This window comes from Antennarius striatus, chromosome 2, assembly GCF_040054535.1.
Source record: "Antennarius striatus isolate MH-2024 chromosome 2, ASM4005453v1, whole genome shotgun sequence".
Classification (NCBI taxonomy): domain Eukaryota; kingdom Metazoa; phylum Chordata; class Actinopteri; order Lophiiformes; family Antennariidae; genus Antennarius; species Antennarius striatus.
This window is the reverse complement of record NC_090777.1, coordinates 27,786,744-27,806,619: the sequence shown is the minus strand read 5'-3', so window position 1 is coordinate 27,806,619 and position 19,876 is coordinate 27,786,744. Positions and strand designations below refer to the sequence as shown.

The 19,876-nt window shown below is 44.6% G+C and overlaps 2 protein-coding genes across 3 annotated transcripts; one reads left to right on the top strand and one right to left on the bottom strand.

Annotated features, from left to right (window-relative positions):
- Positions 1–6,474, bottom strand: rab5if (RAB5 interacting factor). The gene is made up of 5 exons (XM_068343634.1): positions 6,223–6,474; positions 3,168–3,287; positions 2,315–2,418; positions 2,057–2,186; positions 1–1,604 (listed from the first exon to the last, which is right to left on the bottom strand). The coding sequence occupies exons 2-5, from the start codon at positions 3,273–3,275 to the stop codon at positions 1,563–1,565; spliced, it is 384 nt and encodes a 127-aa protein (XP_068199735.1). The 5' UTR covers positions 3,276–3,287; positions 6,223–6,474; the 3' UTR covers positions 1–1,562.
- On the top strand, positions 5,685–18,144 carry zhx3b (zinc fingers and homeoboxes 3b). 2 transcript variants are annotated; one of them, XM_068343621.1, is made up of 7 exons: positions 5,685–6,141; positions 11,728–12,627; positions 12,766–12,867; positions 13,018–13,662; positions 14,991–15,683; positions 16,504–16,783; positions 17,166–18,144. In XM_068343621.1, the coding sequence occupies exons 2-7, from the start codon at positions 11,887–11,889 to the stop codon at positions 17,174–17,176; spliced, it is 2,472 nt and encodes an 823-aa protein (XP_068199722.1). In that variant the 5' UTR covers positions 5,685–6,141; positions 11,728–11,886; the 3' UTR covers positions 17,177–18,144. The 2 variants fall into 2 exon arrangements, with proteins under 2 accessions (XP_068199722.1, XP_068199715.1); XM_068343614.1 differs by having other exon boundaries at positions 13,018–14,439.
- The last annotated feature ends 1,732 nt before the right edge of the window (positions 18,145–19,876 follow it).

Genomic DNA, 19,876 nt, shown 5'->3' with positions numbered 1-19,876 from the left:
TTTGGAAATGGAGGCCAAATAAAGCCCATTCAGTATTTAATGATTCCCAAAAGATTTGATCAGAAAATACAATCCTTTCAAACACCAGCTGTATATCTAATAGTATCATTACAATAACTGTTACTATAAAATACTGGGAAATATGTTGCATTAAACAAGATCTTACAAATACAAATAAATTTGTGTAATACAAGATGGATTGGACAAACAGGACATATTATAGAATTTACAGACAAGTTTAAATTAATTTGAACAAAAACAAGAGGAAAGACTTAGATCTGGAAGCTACATGTGAGACAGAATTAATTTAAATTACTCTCCTAACTATGGCCATTAATAAATGACATCTAGATATAGTCATGTCAGGCAGCAGACCAGTCTTTTGCTTGGATCTGCAAGCCTTTGCATTCAAAAAAAACATGCATGTTCCTCAACTTTTGCTTCGAGGAAATAATTTAAATGGCCACATAGTTGGTAACGAATTCTTAAAGATCAGCACATCAAAACAACTGACAGACGCTAGCAGAAGGGTTTGATATCAGCTGATGTGGATCTCACCACCAGCATTTGGTTTGGTTGTTAAAATTAGAAGTTGACTTGCAGTTAATTACTACATAGTACTGTAGACACTTTATTAATCCAAGGGGACTTGTAGCATATACATATATATGTACACACACCAATGCACGCTACAGATTAGAACATTATGTTCCACTCTATAGAATATATGGACTGTTTTTTACATTTGTTGGACACCAGACCCCATGGAAGACATGACAGTCAACAGATTTTATTCAAAATGCTAAGTTTCTAACATTGTGAAATATTACACATTAAACACAAGAGTTTCCAATCATTGTTTCATGAAAGGAAATGACTTTACCAAAAAGCACATACTGCATAGGCGCTTTACTGCCATGATTAAATTATTCTGTCAGGTCCACACAATTTTCTTGTGAAGGAAATCATAATTTTTAGTGGATCAGTTAACTTAATCTATTATGGGTTGTTTTATCCTCCTAACCTGGTCAGTTTTGTCTTGTAAATAAAAGATTCACTCATGGACTGATTAATCCCTGATAACTGTACCTTGTTTTCATTTCCAGCTTGTTACTGAAGTTCATTTACAGTCTAAAATCTGTCCTCATGTCATGTAAAATATAAGAAAGGACTGCAGTAAACTGACCAAAAAAAGAATCCTTATGCAGACATCAGAGTACTTTTGTCTTAAATATCATGGCTACTGATTGCAACTGAATACTTTGTCTGCGTGATGGTTTTCTTCCAGAAATATTGACAGTGACGTGAGGAAGGACATATCAAATGTGAAAAATGTGATGGCATTAAAAACAAACCCACAATTTAAGAGATGCACAGCATTTGAATTTGTTCATCACGGTGGTCTTGCATGATTTCAGCATTCAAACTAGGATTCCCATGATGCACTGCACACTGAACAGTCACTGTGTGTAGGAGCATTGATACCCCTCAAACAATGGAGTTCCTGTCTTGACAATTTATTTCATTAGAAATGTTTGTATTTAGTGTCCAATAGATTCTTCTCAGTCAAAATGTAGAGCTGTGTAAAAGATTATCCACACCACCTGAAAAAAAAGGGGAAAAAACAGGTCACGCACAAATGATCAAATCAGGTGCAGTACACAAAAATAAGGAGTTATCAACTACGACCTGTAAACTTTACCGACACACAAAGAATTAAGCATCAGTAAATTAATAGTGAAATATTAATCAAATGTCACAAAAACATACAATCTTAGACTTCCCTTTGTCCCTTAACTTTTAGAGTTGGACCAGTACACATTGTAGAGATAAATTTATGGTTTCTACATTTAAGACACAAAAAAAAAAACATGCTGGAAGAGCTTAACATGTGAGCAAACTACAATATAATCTTTTTAAAAGGTTGGTTTGTTATTACAAGCGAAAATTAGCACAAGGTGCTCTTAGTGTCCGCAAATCATCTCTGCCTATACCGCACATCAACTTCCTCTTTCTAAAGATGGTCTTAAAGAAAAAAAAACATTAGCATCCCCACCAGAAACAGAGCAAAAGATGTCATGAAGCCTTCTTTGGTGAGTTCCCACGTGCCGCCGTACTCCTCCTCATCAATCTGCTGAAAGCTGCTGAAGTATACATAGAGGACGCCAGCGTTGATGATGCAGAATCTGAAAACATCAAAATTTGAAGACATCAACTTTTTTGTTTCAGGGTTTTGTTTTTGTACAGTCACATGAAGACACATCTAGGCTAGATTAGTGAGGTAAACTTGGGACAAGCTGTACAATACACTTACATGGCTATTCCCAGAAAGCCTTTCAATGGTGCAACACCCCATATCACACCAAGGATTACTGCAATAATTTGCCGAAGCCAGTAAATCACATCTAAAAACTCATCCTGTAAAAGATAAAAAAAATCACTTGAAATCATGTCATACAAGTACTAGACAACAACTAAGATCAATCTGTCAATTTAATTTTCTTAACTGTTTGAACTTAGGTAATAATTTAATGACTCGGGCAGACTTTGGAGCTGAATACTTTCCACAGTTTACCTTTACGTGATAACTGTGAATCAGTTTAATATGCATGTTATCAAAGCCTATCAAAATTTGATGTGAACTGCACTAAAACAACACTATATTTCTATTAACAAAACGAAAATTTGTAATCAGAATAACACCTTCTTAGCTGGTGATGGGGACTTAAACAATTCACTATTTAACTATAATATGACTAATTTTATATTTGTCATTCAAAACAGTATTCAAACAGGAGTAACCTAAGTCCATTCAAAAGAAAATGTTTGATGTTCAACAAAAAACTGGTTGATAGATGTTAATGTGATACAGAATTGTGGCTGTATGTAGAAAAGGAATTTTTTGCAATTCCTTTTGTTTGTGTTGTTTTTTACAACACAAAACCAACACAAGTTTTTGAGTTGTTTTTTACTCCTTCATTCCTTTCCATTTGACAGCTAGCTAACCCAGCTAAATCAGATTAACCCTTAGCATTAGCATGGCAGCTAGCTCCAGTTGTCCATTTCAGTGAAGATCTGGTTGTAAATTAGTTGCACATATAAAGTCTGGGCAGCGAACAGCGACTTCTACAACGGCCGGGGTAATTTTTAAAGGGCAAACAACTGACCTTCTCTTCCCAAACAGCATTACTGTTGAAGGCTTTGCTCCATGTGGGCTGCTTTACACCCCCATTCAGCTGGTGACTTTCTTCTTTCCGCTTTGAACTGCTCGTCATTTTCTAATGTTTCTTTTGGTTACAGACGTCAAAAAGTTAAAATCCAAACCTGACGACACCCAAAGCAAACGTCGACCCTCTAGCGAGGTCCAAAGTAAGAATATTTCATGAAATATAGGAGGGTATTAAGAGATTGTACGCTCCGCTGATCTGACAAATTCCAGTCGCTAGCCCAAAAAAGGCCATGAGCGCATGCGCATGATTCTTTCACCCCAACCCAGAAGAGCCAATCAGAGAGTGCAACGTTTCTGCGCTGCCGCTGTTACAAAGGGATAAAAAAAACTAAAGCGACACCCAGTGGTGAGGAATTGTAAAGCTTTCCATTACTACGAGAAAGACGTACAGCATGGACAGTGTTATGAGGTTTACTATGAATGAACAGCTCAGAATGTAAAAAAAAAAAAAAATTACAGCGAGTTTTCGCTCTTCACATACTATTTGCTTACAAAACATCTTTAAAAAATGCGTGGTGTTTTTTTTCCTGTTATAACAAGCAGTATACCAGCAGTATACTTAACAAAGAATGTTTGGTGAATGACTTGTTATAGCAAAGGGAACATACATTCTACATAACTGTATTCAGCCCCAGCTCGCCTACAAGAAAATGGACGGAAATTATTTTCATTTAAGATAAAACGATGTTTAGTCGGTGGCATTGATGTTGGATGAAGCATTTACAATTAGATGAAAAGACCCATCATATTTTCACTGCAGTTAAATGTGATAATCCACAATTTTTCCTGAGGTAGCTACGTAGTGATGTAGTTTGCTGCTTTGATGGCAATGTCAGTTTTCTTCATGTCAGAACTGACTTCTTCTTAATAATTCTGTTCAGGACTTTCATTAAGATTAGGTACGGATTGCATTGATTGTATTCATTTATTTTGTCAGATGTATGTGTATAAATATTGTATATAACTGCAAAAATGTTTGAAATTATGTTTTGTAGATAAAAACATAACTTGTGCCTATATTGTGTCACTAAAATTTGGAATACACAGCTGTTTGGCAGAACTTTATTCATACATAAAACTAAATGTTATATTGTGACAAAACACGTTGAGCGAGTTCATAAAATAATACCATTAAATGATGATACTTCATTTTATTGGAGACCCCTGATGGACGCTTGCTTACTTTACGGTTTATTGCTTTGGAGTGTAAACTCCGTTTTGGCAGTCATGTCGCTCTATCTGATGTTCCGCCTGTTGTCCAGCAGGGGGCGTCCATACGCTAACATCAGTAGAGGTCTGCCATGGGGTTCATTCTCTGACTACATCTGTAATTGGAGACGACTCAAGTTATTTGACGTTAACTGAAGTTATATATATATTACGTCACTGAGTTCGGTACATGGAGTAACTCGGTCACTACCGCCAAACACGCGGCTCCAATGGAGTTTTAAAGCAGTGGAAATTGCTGGTTATGATGAATCACTGCATTTTCACAACATGAGCTCACATTCAAATTAACATACATTTAAGTTAAACAACAGCTCTGGGATGTCTGGACTGGATATGGCGTCATTATAAATACATCGGTAAACCCCTAAACATGAGTAGTCAGTGTTTTTCTGTTTGTTTTATTTCAAAACATTATACTGTAGTAGCAAAAAACATGCCATAATAGGTACTTAATTTGAGATTTACTAATTTAATGAAGTTATTTATTGTCTATTAACTGTATTGTCGATTAAATTCAAATAGATATCATTTGGCCACGGTACTGATGAACAATTTTCTTGTTTATTTTTGTTTATATTGTCATCCTACAGGCTATTTTTAAGAATAAATATGTGTTGTGTCAAATTTCCGCAGAAACTAGTCAACTAGTAGTCCAATATAGATTAAGAAAGAGTGGTTGTTTTTTGTCTCGTTTCGTTCCTGGAGTTTAGCTCAAAAAGTTTTTGGTTTTTATTTTCTCCACAAAATATGTTGTAAGTCAAATATTCAAGCGGTGCCGTTAAATTAAACTTGTGGGGTTTGGCTCAGGCGATGTTTCAGAGCTTCCTTCAGATACAGTACTGTTCAGAGGTTGTTCACAAAACCTTATGTACACAGGCCCTATATCCCGGAGAGGTGTCTTCTGATGTATGGAGAATTTTTCATTTTGATTTGAAAAGTGTAGCTTTTCCCAACGAAGATCGTGATTTAGAGGGACTTTTTTGATGATGTCTCCCAAACGGTCTTTTTTTTTCCAGTGGAATGCCCCCGTTTCAGATGAACTATTCTATACTTTAATTCCATGCTGAACCGAATACAACGCAGATTTAAACTGCGGTATTTAAAGTGACACAAAAGCAACGCAGCAGGAAGGTTCACTCTGAACTGTAACGCGCGTACGACCAGCCACCCCCATCACGATGCGGTGTACTGTCTCTTTAAGAGAGGTCACCTGGGAGGGGGACAGGTGTGAGCCGCTCTAACATCACGTTTAAGCTGCAATGGGGCTCTTGGTGCTTTTCTACGAGTTGACGACGGCGCCCTTGTCGCGTCGGGACGCCGTCAGGACGGGATGTCGCTCCCGCTCGTGCTCCGCGCGCGGTGGAGCTCGAGCTCTCACGCCAACTCCACTGTCAGTGACGTCTACGTCACGTGTCCGTCTCTTCCCTCAGTACGTCCGTCGTGTTTTCTTCTCCTCCACTGCCTGCTTGAACACCGGGAGCTAGCCGGAACAAACGGGCGCGACGGGGCCTTTGTTGGGACAGGTCTGACTCCAGGGTCCCGCTGACCACCGGCCGATGGACGGAGGGGTTCCACCTACAAGTTACCACCAGTGAAGCCCAAACCTCCCGTCACTTTCCGCCTCCACATCCTTACAAACTTTTAATTCGTGTGCCGTCCGCGTAGAGCCCCGACCCGTCGAGGTGAGTGTTTTATTTTTTTTAATGATAAACGTTCCCCACTAAGTCTTCCCCAAACTTGCGTGAGCCGCGGTGAAGCCTCACCTTTGCGGGGCTGCTCGTCGGCTCCGAGCCGTATTGGCCAGCTGCATGTCGCCTGCTTAAAATGGCGACAGCCAACGGGTATAAAGAGAGAGAGGGGAGTCGTTCGGGCTCGGGGATCCGTCGCGGGGTCCACCGTGAGCCGCGTTCCGCCCTCGGGGTGAACCCGGACCCATTAAGTTGGGGCTCACTCCGCCTAACTTGAGCGGAAGATGAACGCGCATCATTTTCAGAAATGTTTGACGCCGCCGCTGCGCTCCGGGACCAACGTTCCGGTCCGACCGCTTTGTGTGTGTGTGTGTGTGTGTGTGTGTGTGTGTGTGTGTGTGTGTGTGTGTGTGTGCGTGTGTGTGTGTGCGTGTGTGTGTGTGTGTGTCGTTAAAAAAAAAAAAGACCCGCTTCCGTTTGCTCTTATCGATTTCATATCAGCGCTGATTGGATGTTGTCGTTTCATATTTAAATGCTTTCCGATTGGCACCTATAAAAACAAGAACCCCCCCCCCCAATAAGTTACAAACCACTTTGACATCTGCATTTATGATTATTAATATTCATAAATTACGGTTTATAATTTCTATATTGTTTAGTCAGTTGTTTATATTACTAATCCTCTCTTCTTCTTTTTTTTTTTTTGCAAGCGCTAATTTAAATGATTTTGTTCCGAGACGACTTAAAATCAAGGCTCTACACTTTTCTCCAACTATAAGCAGAGTTCATATTTAAAAACACTTAAATATTTAACCTCCAGGCGGTTAAATGTTTGCCTTTTTTTGGTGTTGTTTATCATATCTGCTGTCGTGAGTGTGACTCCTGGGATTAGAGCAAAGCTCCTCCATACTGTCCATGTGAGCTCCAGGTAGACACAAGCAGCTTATGGCTCATCCTGGTGAACCTTTTACCACCAGAATGAACCCGTTTGCTTTACCGATGTTGTTTATTTTCTAATAATCAAATTTTGACTCCACAAGCAACATTAGAAAAAAAAATTATTGCTATGCTTCCTTTTGCTGTAGCTCTTGTGTTGCTGTGGTGATGCTAGATCTCAACGACTGCACGTCTCAGGAATAGTCTCACCCTCCCCCTACCCACCCACCCACCCTTCTTTCTCTCCCCCCCACCCAGTTTTGGGTCTGCAGCTTGCACAGGTCGAGTAGCTTTGTATCAGATTAATCAGGGTAACGCTGATACCAAATTTTTAGCTTGCATTTTTGCAAAATTTCCCGTGTTGGGAATCGTTTGGTCTCGCTCAGCAAGTCACTTTTTTTTTAAAGCCCCGGAACCATCAGCTGACTTCTTGTGAATCAGACCCAGAGTAAATTACTTTTATCGATAAGATGTAACGACAATTTACTTCCAGATCTCAGCCAAATATGAAATCAACAACACACCGAGCTGCTTGAGAGATTTCTCACAATCTTGTTGGAGGTGGTGGTGGTGGTGGTGGTGGTGGTGGGGAGGGGGTGCTTCGATCCAAGTCCAGAGCGATCAGGTTTGGGTCAGCAGCAGCAGCAGCCTCTTGCTCTGCTTGGCTGGTTAACAGCTTCTGATGTCAGCCATTTTAGGTTGGACAGCACAGAGCACGGTGCTCCGCCATTTGTCTCTCCCTCCTTTCTCAGCACAACCCAGTTTTCACGCGTGCACCGGCAGGGGCCACGGCAAATGCAAACCCACACAGACACCCCGTGCCCCGATCCGAGATCAACCCAGACTGGGGGAGAACTTAGGAAGGACGGCGGGAAAATGATGCCAGACGAACGGCCATCATTGACGGGTTCCTTTTTTTTTGTACGGATTAAAAAATGGTTTCGGGAATAAATTCTGACTCATGTTTTGGCGTTTAGGTCTTAGCGAGCGAAACCCAAAGTTGGAGAACAGGATGGGGTTAGCAGGTAGATTTTAGAACACAAAAACAAAAGGATTTGAATTGTAGGACAAACTTGATAATCAGGTGAAATTTAATTTGATGGAGTGGCATCTGAAAGCGTTTTTTTTTTCTGTGGTTGTGTTGTTTTCTACGGCGTTTCGAGCCTCAGGCCGCTGCAGGCCAGACACGGGAGCCGCAGGGAGCGAGAGACGGGGCAAAATGTAAAGAACCGGTGGGGGGGGACAGTTTGTGGAGTTAACAGGAAGAGATGGCATCGGCTCCAGCCAATGGCGTGGCTCGGCGGCCACACCTATCTACAGAGACATCAACACGGCTCGGGTTAGGCGTTGAAACAGGAGAAGGGCAGGGACTCTCCAAATACCACTCACAGGGCTGTGTGGAACAAACACACCAGGAGAACCAGCTACTGGATGGCATAGGGTGTGTGTGTGTCTGCGTGTGTGTGTGTGTGTGTGTGTATGAGTGTGTGTGTGTGCGCGTGTGTGTGTGTGTATGTGTGTGCGTGTCTGCGTGTGTGTGTGTGTGCGCGCGTGTTTACCCGCACGCATGTGCTTTAGAGAAATGAGCTGGTGGGAAAAGAGGGGGGTTGGAGGTGGTTGCCATGGGGACAGTAACACACCAGTGGCGCTGCCGACTTGTCTCCCTGGGCCAAACTTGCTGGTTGAGGGAGGAGAAGAAAGACTGGGGGGAGGTTGTTGGTGGTGGAGGTCGTGGGGGGGGGGTGGATCAGAGACGGTTGGAGAGGGAGTGAAGGTGGGGAGAAGGAAAGACGAGCGAACGAGGAAGCTGCTACACCTCTTCTCCGCCTCATGTTTTGGCTAAACCACACACACACACACACACACACACACACACACACCTGTGTTCTCTGCTAGCGGTTAGCATGTAGCTACGAAAGGCAGTCACGCTGGAGTGTGTGTGTGTGTGTGTGACTGCTATTAATGGCCTTGCGCTCAGAGGATACAGCTCGGGCCTAGACCAGAGTCGGGCCTGAGGTCACGCCGTGTTGACACACACACACACACACACACACGATACTAAACGCAGGTCTTGAACTAAAAGGACAAAAACAGGCGGTGTGTGTGTGTGTGTGTGTGTGTGCAGGAGATGAGCCTCTCACCAAAAAAACAAAAAAAAAACACATTGCAGCTTCGCTTCTTCAGTAAACAAGCCTCACATGTGGGCAGCCACCCCCGCACGCCGCATACACACACACACACATCACCAACCCCCCATCACCCCACCTAGCTTTACTCCCCTTTCAAAGGAAACCCACACATGCAAATGCCGGCGCATTTTTTAGAGACACCAACGCCGCCATCAGCGGAGGCGCGTGTCGTTGATCGGCCGACGGGATTCGTTTCCGTCTGGCGTGAGTCCTGACGTTCACCTCACCTGTGTGTGTGTGAGTGAGAGGGCCCCTGGCTCTCTAACGGGCCCTCTGTGGGTCGAGATCTGGATGTAGACCCCCTGGGGTGCGTTCCATGATTTGATTGAATGCTCTGTTTTGATGAGCAGGGGTATTTTGTGAGGAGGTGGAGTTGACACGTTCGTGGGTACGTGGAGACTCTGGAGCTGAACTTCAGGTTCTGTCCGTTCAGGAGATCGGGTTAGAACATTCCAGGCTTTGCAGTACAGCGAGTAGCGAGGGAGGGGGGGAGGAAGAAGGAGGAGGAGGTGTGTGATTGTAGTTTGAAGCATCGAAGCGGCGTGGAACAGCAGGGGTGAGTGGGGTGGGGTGGGGTGGGTGGTGTTGACGGGTCGGAGGGGAGTATCGGAGGGACATTCCTCTCCGAAACACCTCAGTACTTCCTCCCCTCCTTCCCTTTTGCCTCCCCAACCCACGAACCGGCCGCCCATCCCCCACCACCACCATCTCCTGTTCAGCCTCCCCTCCCGTCTCCTCTCTCCTCACCCCTCCCCACCCACACCCACCAGAACCACGTGATGGATGGCTACGGCTGCCCACCCATAAGCCTTTGTGTCGGTCACGTGACCGGCCTGCCTTGGCAGAGCAATGCCGCCCCGATGCAGAACGGAACGAGAAGGGGGGAAGTGGGGGTGCACAACAGCCGAAGTGCAAGGCGGTCACTCTCTGTGGAGGGGGGTGGGGAGTGGGGGTGCACATGAGAGCAAAGGGCATCGCATTCCCTCCACAGTAGCAAACTTCCTTTCCATGTTGAATCCTCGTGAATCCCAGATTAGCCCAAAAAAGTTGGATTAGATTAACAAAAACACATGAAATAACTTTTCATCACAGGCTTATTAATAAAACACCTCATTAATATTTAATTATCCATAATGTTGATTTTCAATGTTTCCAGAAGAGTTGGACGGACGTGTCGACTGGATAAACTGGACATTCGGACGCTTAAACTGACCAAACTGGGTTTAAAGGTGTTCAGACGGCGCGTGGAGCGACCATCCTTCACACACACACACACACACACACACACACACACACACACACACACACACACACACACAGTCCTGGGAGGGTTCACGGGGCTTGGAGTTAATGTACCGTGACCTCTGGCCTCGCAAAGCGTCTGCGTTTGTGTTTAGCGGGTACGACAGTAAGAACGGTTGCCATTGGTTGGGGTTGAGCCTCCGTGGGGGTGGGGTTTCTGTTGAATTGGTGACACGCGGTCGGATCGATGGGTCGTTTCTGGAGGTGACCCTAAAAGGCTCAAGGGGTTTTTTTTCCTTAAGTTGGAGCTGGCGAGCTCTGCTAGAGGTGTCATGTCACCGCTGAGTGATTGGGGAGAGTAATTGCCCCCCAGCTATCCTCCAATACTGCATCAATACTGCCCTTATTGGAGGGAGGGAGTGAGGAAAGGGAGGGCAAAACTCCACAGGAAGCTTTTCCGTTTGATATGGAGAACCGGAGACTGTGGGGTGAAGGTAAAATGTGAATTCAGATTCGTGTGTGTGTGTGTGTGTGTGTGTGTGTGTGTGTGTGTGTGTGTGTGTGTGTTTTCGCTCACGCCGTCGCTCACCGGCGCCGGTTCTGCGTGGAAACATCAAACGAAGCGACAACCTTCGCATTCCTTAAATGTAACTTACTAAATGAACATTTGTGTCCATCTACCAGGCAGTGTTCAGGGTGGGGGGGGGCTACAAAGACTCCCAAATTAAAAATACAGAACGTGCTTCTCTCCCTGTGGGGGTGTGACTGAACCAGGGGAAGTGAGAAAGAGTTTGTGGGGGAGGGGTACGAAGGATGTGGAACAGGACCTTTCCCAGAGAGCCTTGGTGAAAGCAAATGAGGTTGATTGGATGTTCCCAACAAGAATTTCATGAGTCTGGTTGGGGGGGGGGGTGAGACTTTTTTGTTTGTTTTTAATGATAAACGTGCGACTAACGGCGTATTTGAACCGACCGTGAAGACGTAATTCATCTGATGCTCCCAGGTGACATCTAGTCTCGTACGATTTTCACACAGTTGACAGGAAACCGGTTTGCACTGAGTCGAGCAAGCAATCTCATCATTTCCTCTGTTATCTCGTTCCCACCCCCCTCCCCCAAGTCTATGAAATGTAACTGTTCACTGTCAAAAACCACCCACATATCACCGTTTTTTTATTATTTGAATTAAAACTACTCTCCCCTTTGGTTCCCAGGTGTTCCCTTCAATCCCAGTGAGAACTTGAGGCTCCAAGACGACTTAATGGGCATTGGCTGTTGCTGTCCCTCCCCCATGCCTGGTCTGTAGTCTACCAGAAAGCGACTCCCACTCCCGTAACCATTTAATCAGCCCTTCCACTCGCTGTGGTCACACCATGGCCAGCAAGAGGAAGTCCACGACTCCTTGTATGATCCCCAGCAAGATCATACGACCACCTGAGGACGCTGAGCAGGACTATCCCGTTCTTTTGAATCAGTTCAGGAATTCTGGGGGGGACCGGCAGAGTCCCTCGGATCCAGGAGAGTCTTCCAACCCAGAAGCGAGGGAGGCCGTCAAAGACTGTGGCGACACCTACACCTGTAAGCCTTGCGAATTCGAAACCCATGACCTTAACTTATTTCTGGATCACGTGTACTCGGGGCACCCAGACTTCCGTGCCGATCCCAGCTTCTTTTGCGTGAACTGCGGGGTTTCGGCACCCAAGTTCGAGGGACTGGCCCTGCATAATGCCAGGGTACACCCCAGCACGCTCAACACCACCCTGCAGCTGAAGAAGAAAGAAAGGAGGGCGGTGGTGGAGCAAACTCTGTCGCCCGGGGTCGAGTCGAGCAAGGAGAGCGAGATTCACATCACCAAAACCCCAATCATGAGGATGCTGAAGGGTAAATCGGAGCCTAAACGGATCGTCGTGTCTCATCCGGGGTCTGATGACCCCTCGGTTCCAGACCCGACCTACGCCTCAGTGGAGACTGAGAAGAAAGAGACCGCCGCTGTGGCCGTCACCCACGTTCCCACAATCGTTCACAACGGAACAGCCAAAGTCACTCTGCCCTCAGCGATTCAAATAGTCAACGGCTCCGGGACGTTTCCAGTGCTGAAGACTCCGATCACACAGGTGGGTGGTGGTTACATCACACGAAGGGGACGTATTGTAATTGTTCCTTCTGCTTCCTGTGTTTTGGTTTTTCTGGGGAAAAAAAAGTCTGTTTTGATTTAATTGAAATTAATTCATGTTGAATCTATTTTTCTAAAGGTCGTCTCAGTGGTTCAGAGTAGAAGCCTTCATCAGTCTGCACCAATCACAACGTCCACAGATATCTCCTCTACGTCATCTTCTTCCAAAAATCTCCCAAAGGTAATTTGGTGTAGCTTTATTGTTTTTGGATCCAGTGTGGGGAAGAAATTTAAATATAAGCTAATAATAAAATAATTTTATTTTTTTGTTTTTTAAAAAAAATTATAATAAAGATGATAATCTCTTGCTCTTATCACTTTTTCCCTGCAGGTGATGATTCCTTTGAGCAGCATCCCGACCTACAACGCCGCCATGGATTCGTCTTCCTTCCTGAAGACCTCCTTTAGTAAATTCCCGTACCCCACCAAGGCGGAGCTCTGCTACCTGACCGTGGTTACCAAGTTCCCCGAAGAGCAGATCAAGATCTGGTTCACAGCGCAGAGACTGAAACAAGGGATCAGCTGGTCTCCTGAGGAGATTGAGGAGGCCCGGAGGAAGATGTTCAACACCATCATCCAGACGGCGCCTTCGAGCGCCCAGAAACAGACCCAGAGCCACCGCGCCCAAGCCCAACACACAATCACAGTCCTGCCTGCCTCACTGGGGTCCGCCGGGATCCCTCACATCCTACAGGGCTCCCTCGTAAGCCAAGGAGGAGTAATTGTCACTCAGCCCGTAATGACAAACGGAATCCAGGTCAGCAGCGCTCCCGTGGCTCTGGCCGTCGCACCCAAAGCCCAGGCGGCGGCGCGCCCCATGATGCAGGCCCGACCCGCCGCCGCGCTGGTGGCCGACAAAGGGATTAGCATGGTGGTGGAGACAGTAGGCAGTAGCATCACCGGGAGCAACGTCACAAACAGCGAAGCAAGCGCCATCAACCTCAGTCTAGCGAGCGGTAATCACAGTAACACCAAGGTGAGCCGCGTCAACGGTAAGCACAGCAGTGCTAGCGCAGAGTGCAAAAACAAAAGCAATACTAATACTAGCGGTCATGTAAATGGTAAGAACACCCCCGGTCTTAAAGCTAACACCACCAGCATCGTGCAGAGTGACGTTAAAGTAAACGCAGACAGCAAAGCTGATAGCGCTAACGTCCAAACGAGCAAAGATAACACAAGCGCAGACGACGGCGACCGCACAGACACCGACTCCCCACCTATGAGGATGGACGAGGTGTCTCCGCCTTCCTCCAAGTCTCCCTCCCCGTCTCCCGCCGGTACGTCGCGCCACACGTCCGGCTCTCGGACCCCCGTTAACGCATTCCTGGACCCCACCTTTTTCAAGAGCAAGAAATCCCAAGAGCAGCTGAACACTCTGAAAGATAGTTTTGTGCTCAGCCAGTTCCCCAACCAGGAGGAGGTGGAACGGCTCATTTCTCTTACTGGACTCACGGTACGAGAAGTTCGCAAGTGGTTCAGCGACCGGCGCTACCACTTTCGCAATCTTAAAAGTGCACGCGCCGGCACGGGCGGCGGACAGAGCAAGTCTGGTTCTGCAGCTGGCATCTCACTCGATCTGCCCGAAATTAGCAGCAACTCCGGTGCGAAAACACCCCAGCAGCACGGCTCGGCGCCTGTGAGCCCGACTGCGTCACAGACACCCACCTCTCCCACCACACCCTCCCGCCGAACACCCAGATCGTCTTCTTCTGATTTTACTGCCGTGCGCTACAAGGAAAGAGAACCTCATCAGGTGACATTCCGCCCTCTTTTTTTTTTTTTTTTTTAAATAAGACCAAACTTGCAGTAAGATCAGGCTGACAAAATATTTTGCATGTGATGAATCATTTCTTGGACTGGAAGTGATGTCTGAGGTTAGCAGATCCAGGCTACATTAGCACAACTGAAATTCAAGTTGCAATTAAAATACATGTTGCTGCTATTTGCCATATTGATTCTCAAATGTATTTAAAAGAAATCGGTCCATTGTGAGGCCTATATTGCGTTTTGAACTAAATCTGCAGGATTACCCTTTAAAAAACCTGAAAATGGGGCTAAATGTCAACATTCATTTCAATTATATTGTCTGATCAACGATTCAAAACCAAAACTTTTGTAGTTTTCAGCGATAGTTTATGTAGAAAAGCAGATAATCCTCAAAATTACATTCTGGATTCACTTTAAAAAGCCCAACTTGTACATTTTTTAATTTTTATTGTTTTTCCACCAGTTGATTAATCGAATAATCTATTGAATCTGAATTCCTCCAAGTTGTGACGGTTTTCTTTCCTGTGTTGTGTTTAGATTAAAGCTCTAGAAACGAGTTTCTCCCAGGATTCTGAACCGTCAGGAGAAGAAGTCGACAGACTGCGATCGGAGACCAAGATGACCAGAAGAGAGATCCACGGCTGGTTCAGCGACAGGAAGAAGAAACTGGCCATAGAGAGGAAGAAAGAGGAGGCGCTGCAGGAGGCGATGGAGGGGGTGGAGGTGAACGGAGAGGACAGACAGAGGGACGACAGTCCAGGAGAGCTGAAAGTCAACCCCATTAAAATCAATCTGAAGATGCTGAAAGTGACAGAGGCCAGCAGTAAAGCAGAGGGAGACGGGTTGGATGGCTCCGCTGTAGCACCTCAGGCCCCCCAAGGCGCAACCCCATCCCTATCCACACCCGTCCCACACAAAGCATCCCACACACCCAAACCCGCGACCGTCAGAGGGAAGAAGACACTGGAGCAGCTGGAACTGCTCAAAAACGTCTACGTCCACACCCAGTGGCCCAGCGCCGCTCAGTACGACGAGCTGATCTCAGGGACCGGTCTGGCCCGGCCCGAGGTGGTGCGCTGGTTTGGGGACTGTCGCTACATGCAGAAGAACGGTCAGCTGAAATGGTTGGAGACGTATCAGAACATGGCTCTGGAGCAGGACCTCCGGAAGGGGAACGCCCAGGTGCTCCAGGCCCACTGGGACCTCCACGGCGTACTGGACGACACGCAGGTACCTGAACGCTGTGTCAGTTTATCTCATGTAGATCAGAGAAACGTCTGGCACCTTGGAAATGGCTAAGAAATATAATTTTCTTGTGTTTGATGTTTAATATTATTTATTAGCATAAAAATCCAACTGTCTAACACATCCAGCAGTTTTCCTGTTTATTAGATTATTACCATATTATAAAAACAAAACCAAGTTGAACTATTATTTAGTTTTACTCGGTTAACATTTGATGTTGACAGACGAATGCTAGAAATTTTCTTCACCTTTAAATTTTCTTCATCTTCACCTTTTTCTTGTGAACTCTTTTTTTGTTCCCTCCTTTGTCTTCATTTTTTTCTTCGTCTTCACAGTTAGTGAATAAAATGATCACAATCATCCGTGCTATACCGTCATGTTCACAATAGACTGATGCACACAGAAATCCATTCAGTTTTACTTTGAAGCATACAAATAGAATAAGTTGTATTTTGTCAGCAATAAAATAGGTTTAATAATCTCTTCCAACAGTAAAAATCAAATTAAAATGTACCCAGACCAGTTTAATCAGTTTATATTTGACGGATCCTCATTTCATCCTCGTGGACATTCTGAAATATTTGATTCTGCATCTTTTGGAAAATGATACAATTCTGACCTTAATTAAGTTTAATATATCAGAAAAAGTCTTTGTTGATTCAGAACTGACCTTTGTGACCCTTTCCTAATTTTGCTCTTCACCTGAAGTTCCCCAGACTCGCTTCACTGAACTCTGAATATTTCTGATCAGCATGGATCTCAGCATTGGCTGTTTTTCAACATGGCTAATGTTCTTTGTGCACAGTTGCAGGATTTGGCTGAGGTTAGTGGTTTAACAACGGACTTGGTGCGACATTGGTTCTCCAATCAGGCGTCGACGAAGCGGACGGAACAAACTGCTGCGACTCGTGTGGGAGGAGCAAGACAAGTTTCGCCAGAAACAGCGACCGGGCCACAAACGGCAGGATCCTCCCCTCTGGAGCCGCAGCCAGGAGGAGGGACGGAGGAGAAAATGGAACAGTCGGTGTGTGGTGTCGCAACAGGAGCGGAGGCCAACGCCAACAAAACTGTGAATCCAGTTAAAGGTAGTCTTCAAGTCTGGAGCATCATGCATAGAGAAATAAAGTTTTGGTTTAAAATGTTTAACCAGACAAGAGCTTGAACTGTTTTCAGAATTTATAAATCCCTCAGTGATGTGTGGATATCAAACTTTTTTTTTAATATATGCTTAAAACCACAAGTAATGTGTAACATGACAAAGACAGAGCAGCACATTGTTACACCTGAAACGCTGGAATATAAAAGTTTGAAACAAAATACCAAAATTTATACCAAACCAGTTGGTATAAATTTGCATGCCGACAGATGACGTAACGTTCACACACGACGATGCATGTCTTATATTTAGGCTTGTGCAGCCCGTTGTCAGAGCGATGGTTTTTAATTTCTTCCTTTTAATTACCACAGAAACGGATTGAAGAGGCTTTTTGTCTCGAGGATGGAGCTGCGACACAGACGCTCTTTGTGTCGGCAGTCTGAGCAAAAAGATAGCAGATGCAGCTGTAACAGGATCGCTGGATGGAAATGGACTTTGAAACCATCCTCACCCGTCCTTTCCTTTCCTTGCTACTCACCCGGAGAGGTAGCTATGCCCCCCCCCCACACTCACACCACAGGAGTCGGAAGCTCAATACGCTAACCCTCCCCACTTGTCATCCACCCATCAACCCGCCGTGGCGTCTACACCTTCACCAGTATTCCCATGTTGGAACATTTTCCCCTTCAGAGAGAAGTTCCAGTAGAGACAGAGTGGTAAGACTGGATGTGGTGGTGGTGGAGGGGGGGCTGACATTCTGCCATGTTTGTTCCGCCTGCCTGCTGGGATTGGTGAAGAGGGAGGAAAAAAAAGATTTGGAGGAAGAAGAGATGAGCGAAAAGGAAAGTGTGGCGAGGATCGGATGATTGGTGTTGGTGCTGCACACCTGTCAGCGATGGGGAGCTTCCCAAGGCCTTAAAGCAAATGAATGAATCTTTTTTTTTTAATGGTCATCTTCATACTCACCCCCCCCCCACTTATACTTCAGCTCCACACTTACAGGTAACTTTAAATATGCCGAGCTGTTCCACACAGCTTTGGTGTTGTTAGTTTTCAATTCTCCATGCTCACTTTTCATCATCGGTATAAAAAAAATATTTGGTTATTATTCAGTTGTCATCCCAAAGAGGGTAAAAGCACCTTGCATCCCAGTACTGTGGACTGTGTGGAATCTGGTTTGCGTCGTAGCATTAAGTGCTTCTTTACGTCACTGACATGTACATACGTTTGTTTTTATTGACTTTCCTATCATATAAATGTGACTGTAAAAGAACTGTGAACTGACTTCTATACTTAGGCTTGATGTATAATTTTTACAGAAGGTATTTGCAGAATAAAAGGTCAGATTTGTGTGGTTGTTTAGGATTGCATCTAATATTTTCATTCCTGCTCATTTGTCCTGATGTTGATGATTCAGACTGAAAAACAGGCCAGAAAACATTCAAATTATGAATCAAAATATCAGTCAAGTTAATCCCAAAGTTCGAGGTTATATGAAGTTACATTAAACAAAAGGAAACGGCAAACGGAGTTGGAACCTCAGGAACTAAAATTTCTGAAACCAACTTTTAAACAACTGTTAGCATGCAACTCACAATAAGTCACATTTAAATAGAAAACAATCAGTTTAATGTAGTAATTTATTTACTTTTCAGCCTTGAATATGTTTCATATGAAAAGCAAAATTAAAATGAATACTTCTCCATTGTTTAGGCACATTACAGAAAGGCATTTGTAAAGGAGACATCAGTAATAAAAACAGACAAGATTGAGGGGGGGGGGGCAAAAACATGACATTTAAGGGTTCTAGACATGAACAGAGATGCTCTTTTTTTGATTAGATCTCTTGTAGGATTTTTCATTGTTCTGCCACAACAAACTGAACGGTAAGAGTCTGGAAAATATCCGATGTGTTCACACATTTCTTCCATGAAGTCCTGTCAGTCAAAATGAGTGGGAACGCCTGGGGGGTATCGTGACAGGGCAAATGATGTCTTCATACGCAGACAGGCGGCTCAGCGTTCTGCATCACTCTTCCTGCTCTCCACAACCACCATTCATCAACCACGGGAGGAAAAACGAGGATATGGAGTCGCTTTGGGATTATACTGGCGTGCACACGCAACAAAAACATTTTGTCGAGACCTCAAGAGTTCATTGGCGTCCCTGCTTTTGCCTAAACTTCTACCATATGGCTTTAGGTGCATCTCAGTGGTCAAACACTGAGTGAGAATACTGAGTTTACATCATTTCGTCATCGCATACAATCAGAAGAAAACCGTTTCCGATACAAAGCCGTCGGATGTACAGAATACGAGCTGCGTGTGGGCTCGCTCAAGGCTTCTGAAGCTTGAGACTCATTCCAAACGCAGGAAATGAGAAGCGTTTTCAACATTCACCTGAAGATGAGTGATAATGATCAGGTTAGACAAACAGAAGTCAGAATTATTATGCGCATTATGAATTGTAACGTGCAGCATTTGACATTTAAATTTGAGTCTTCTTACGACAAAATCTACAATTTTTTTTGTACATTTGATCACAAATTTAAACATACGGACAATAGAAACTCATCAGTACATCAATGGCAGTGTGTAAATTATATACCTCACCAGTTTGCCCAGAAGAAAGATGTCGTCTCACGGGTCGTGTTTATGACATCAGAATGGCAACACTTGGTGAACAATACTGAAGCTTTTTTTCAAACATGGGAAACCATTCAGCACCTAACTGAAACTGTGGTTGAGGTTAAACATCATAATTCAAAAGTTTTAATAGGAGACATTCGTTGGAAATTAAACAACGAGCCAAACGTTCCCTGCAGTCAGGGAGTTGTCGTTATGGGAGGAGTTAGGCTCCAATTAATAAACAAGAAGGAAAGGAAGGGGGCCAAACTGGATTAGAACTTGGAATATCAGGAAAACAAAAATATGTTAGTGAAATTCTTCCACAATTTCTCATGTTTAAATCATGTAATTGTGTGACGATACACTGTATCATTAATCCTACAGGCAGACAAGAGCTGAAACATTCAGGTTGTCCCCAGTAAATTCTTTTAAGCACGGAATTGTGTTCCTCAAAC

Excerpts from the sequence above, each read along its gene's own strand:
- zhx3b (XM_068343614.1), top strand. The coding sequence starts at position 11,887 with ATGGCCAGCAAGAGGAAGTCCACGACTCCTTGTATGATCCCCAGCAAG. Across the intron at positions 12,628-12,765 it reads TGAAGACTCCGATCACACAG|GTCGTCTCAGTGGTTCAGAG; the intron begins GTGGGTGGTGGT and ends ATTTTTCTAAAG. Across the intron at positions 14,440-14,990 it reads AGGAAAGAGAACCTCATCAG|ATTAAAGCTCTAGAAACGAG; the intron begins GTGACATTCCGC and ends TGTTGTGTTTAG.
- rab5if (XM_068343634.1), bottom strand. The coding sequence starts at position 3,275 with ATGACGAGCAGTTCAAAGCGGAAAGAAGAAAGTCACCAGCTGAATGGG. Across the intron at positions 2,419-3,167 it reads ATGCTGTTTGGGAAGAGAAG|GATGAGTTTTTAGATGTGAT; the intron begins GTCAGTTGTTTG and ends TATCTTTTACAG. Across the intron at positions 2,187-2,314 it reads GGCTTTCTGGGAATAGCCAT|ATTCTGCATCATCAACGCTG; the intron begins GTAAGTGTATTG and ends TGATGTTTTCAG.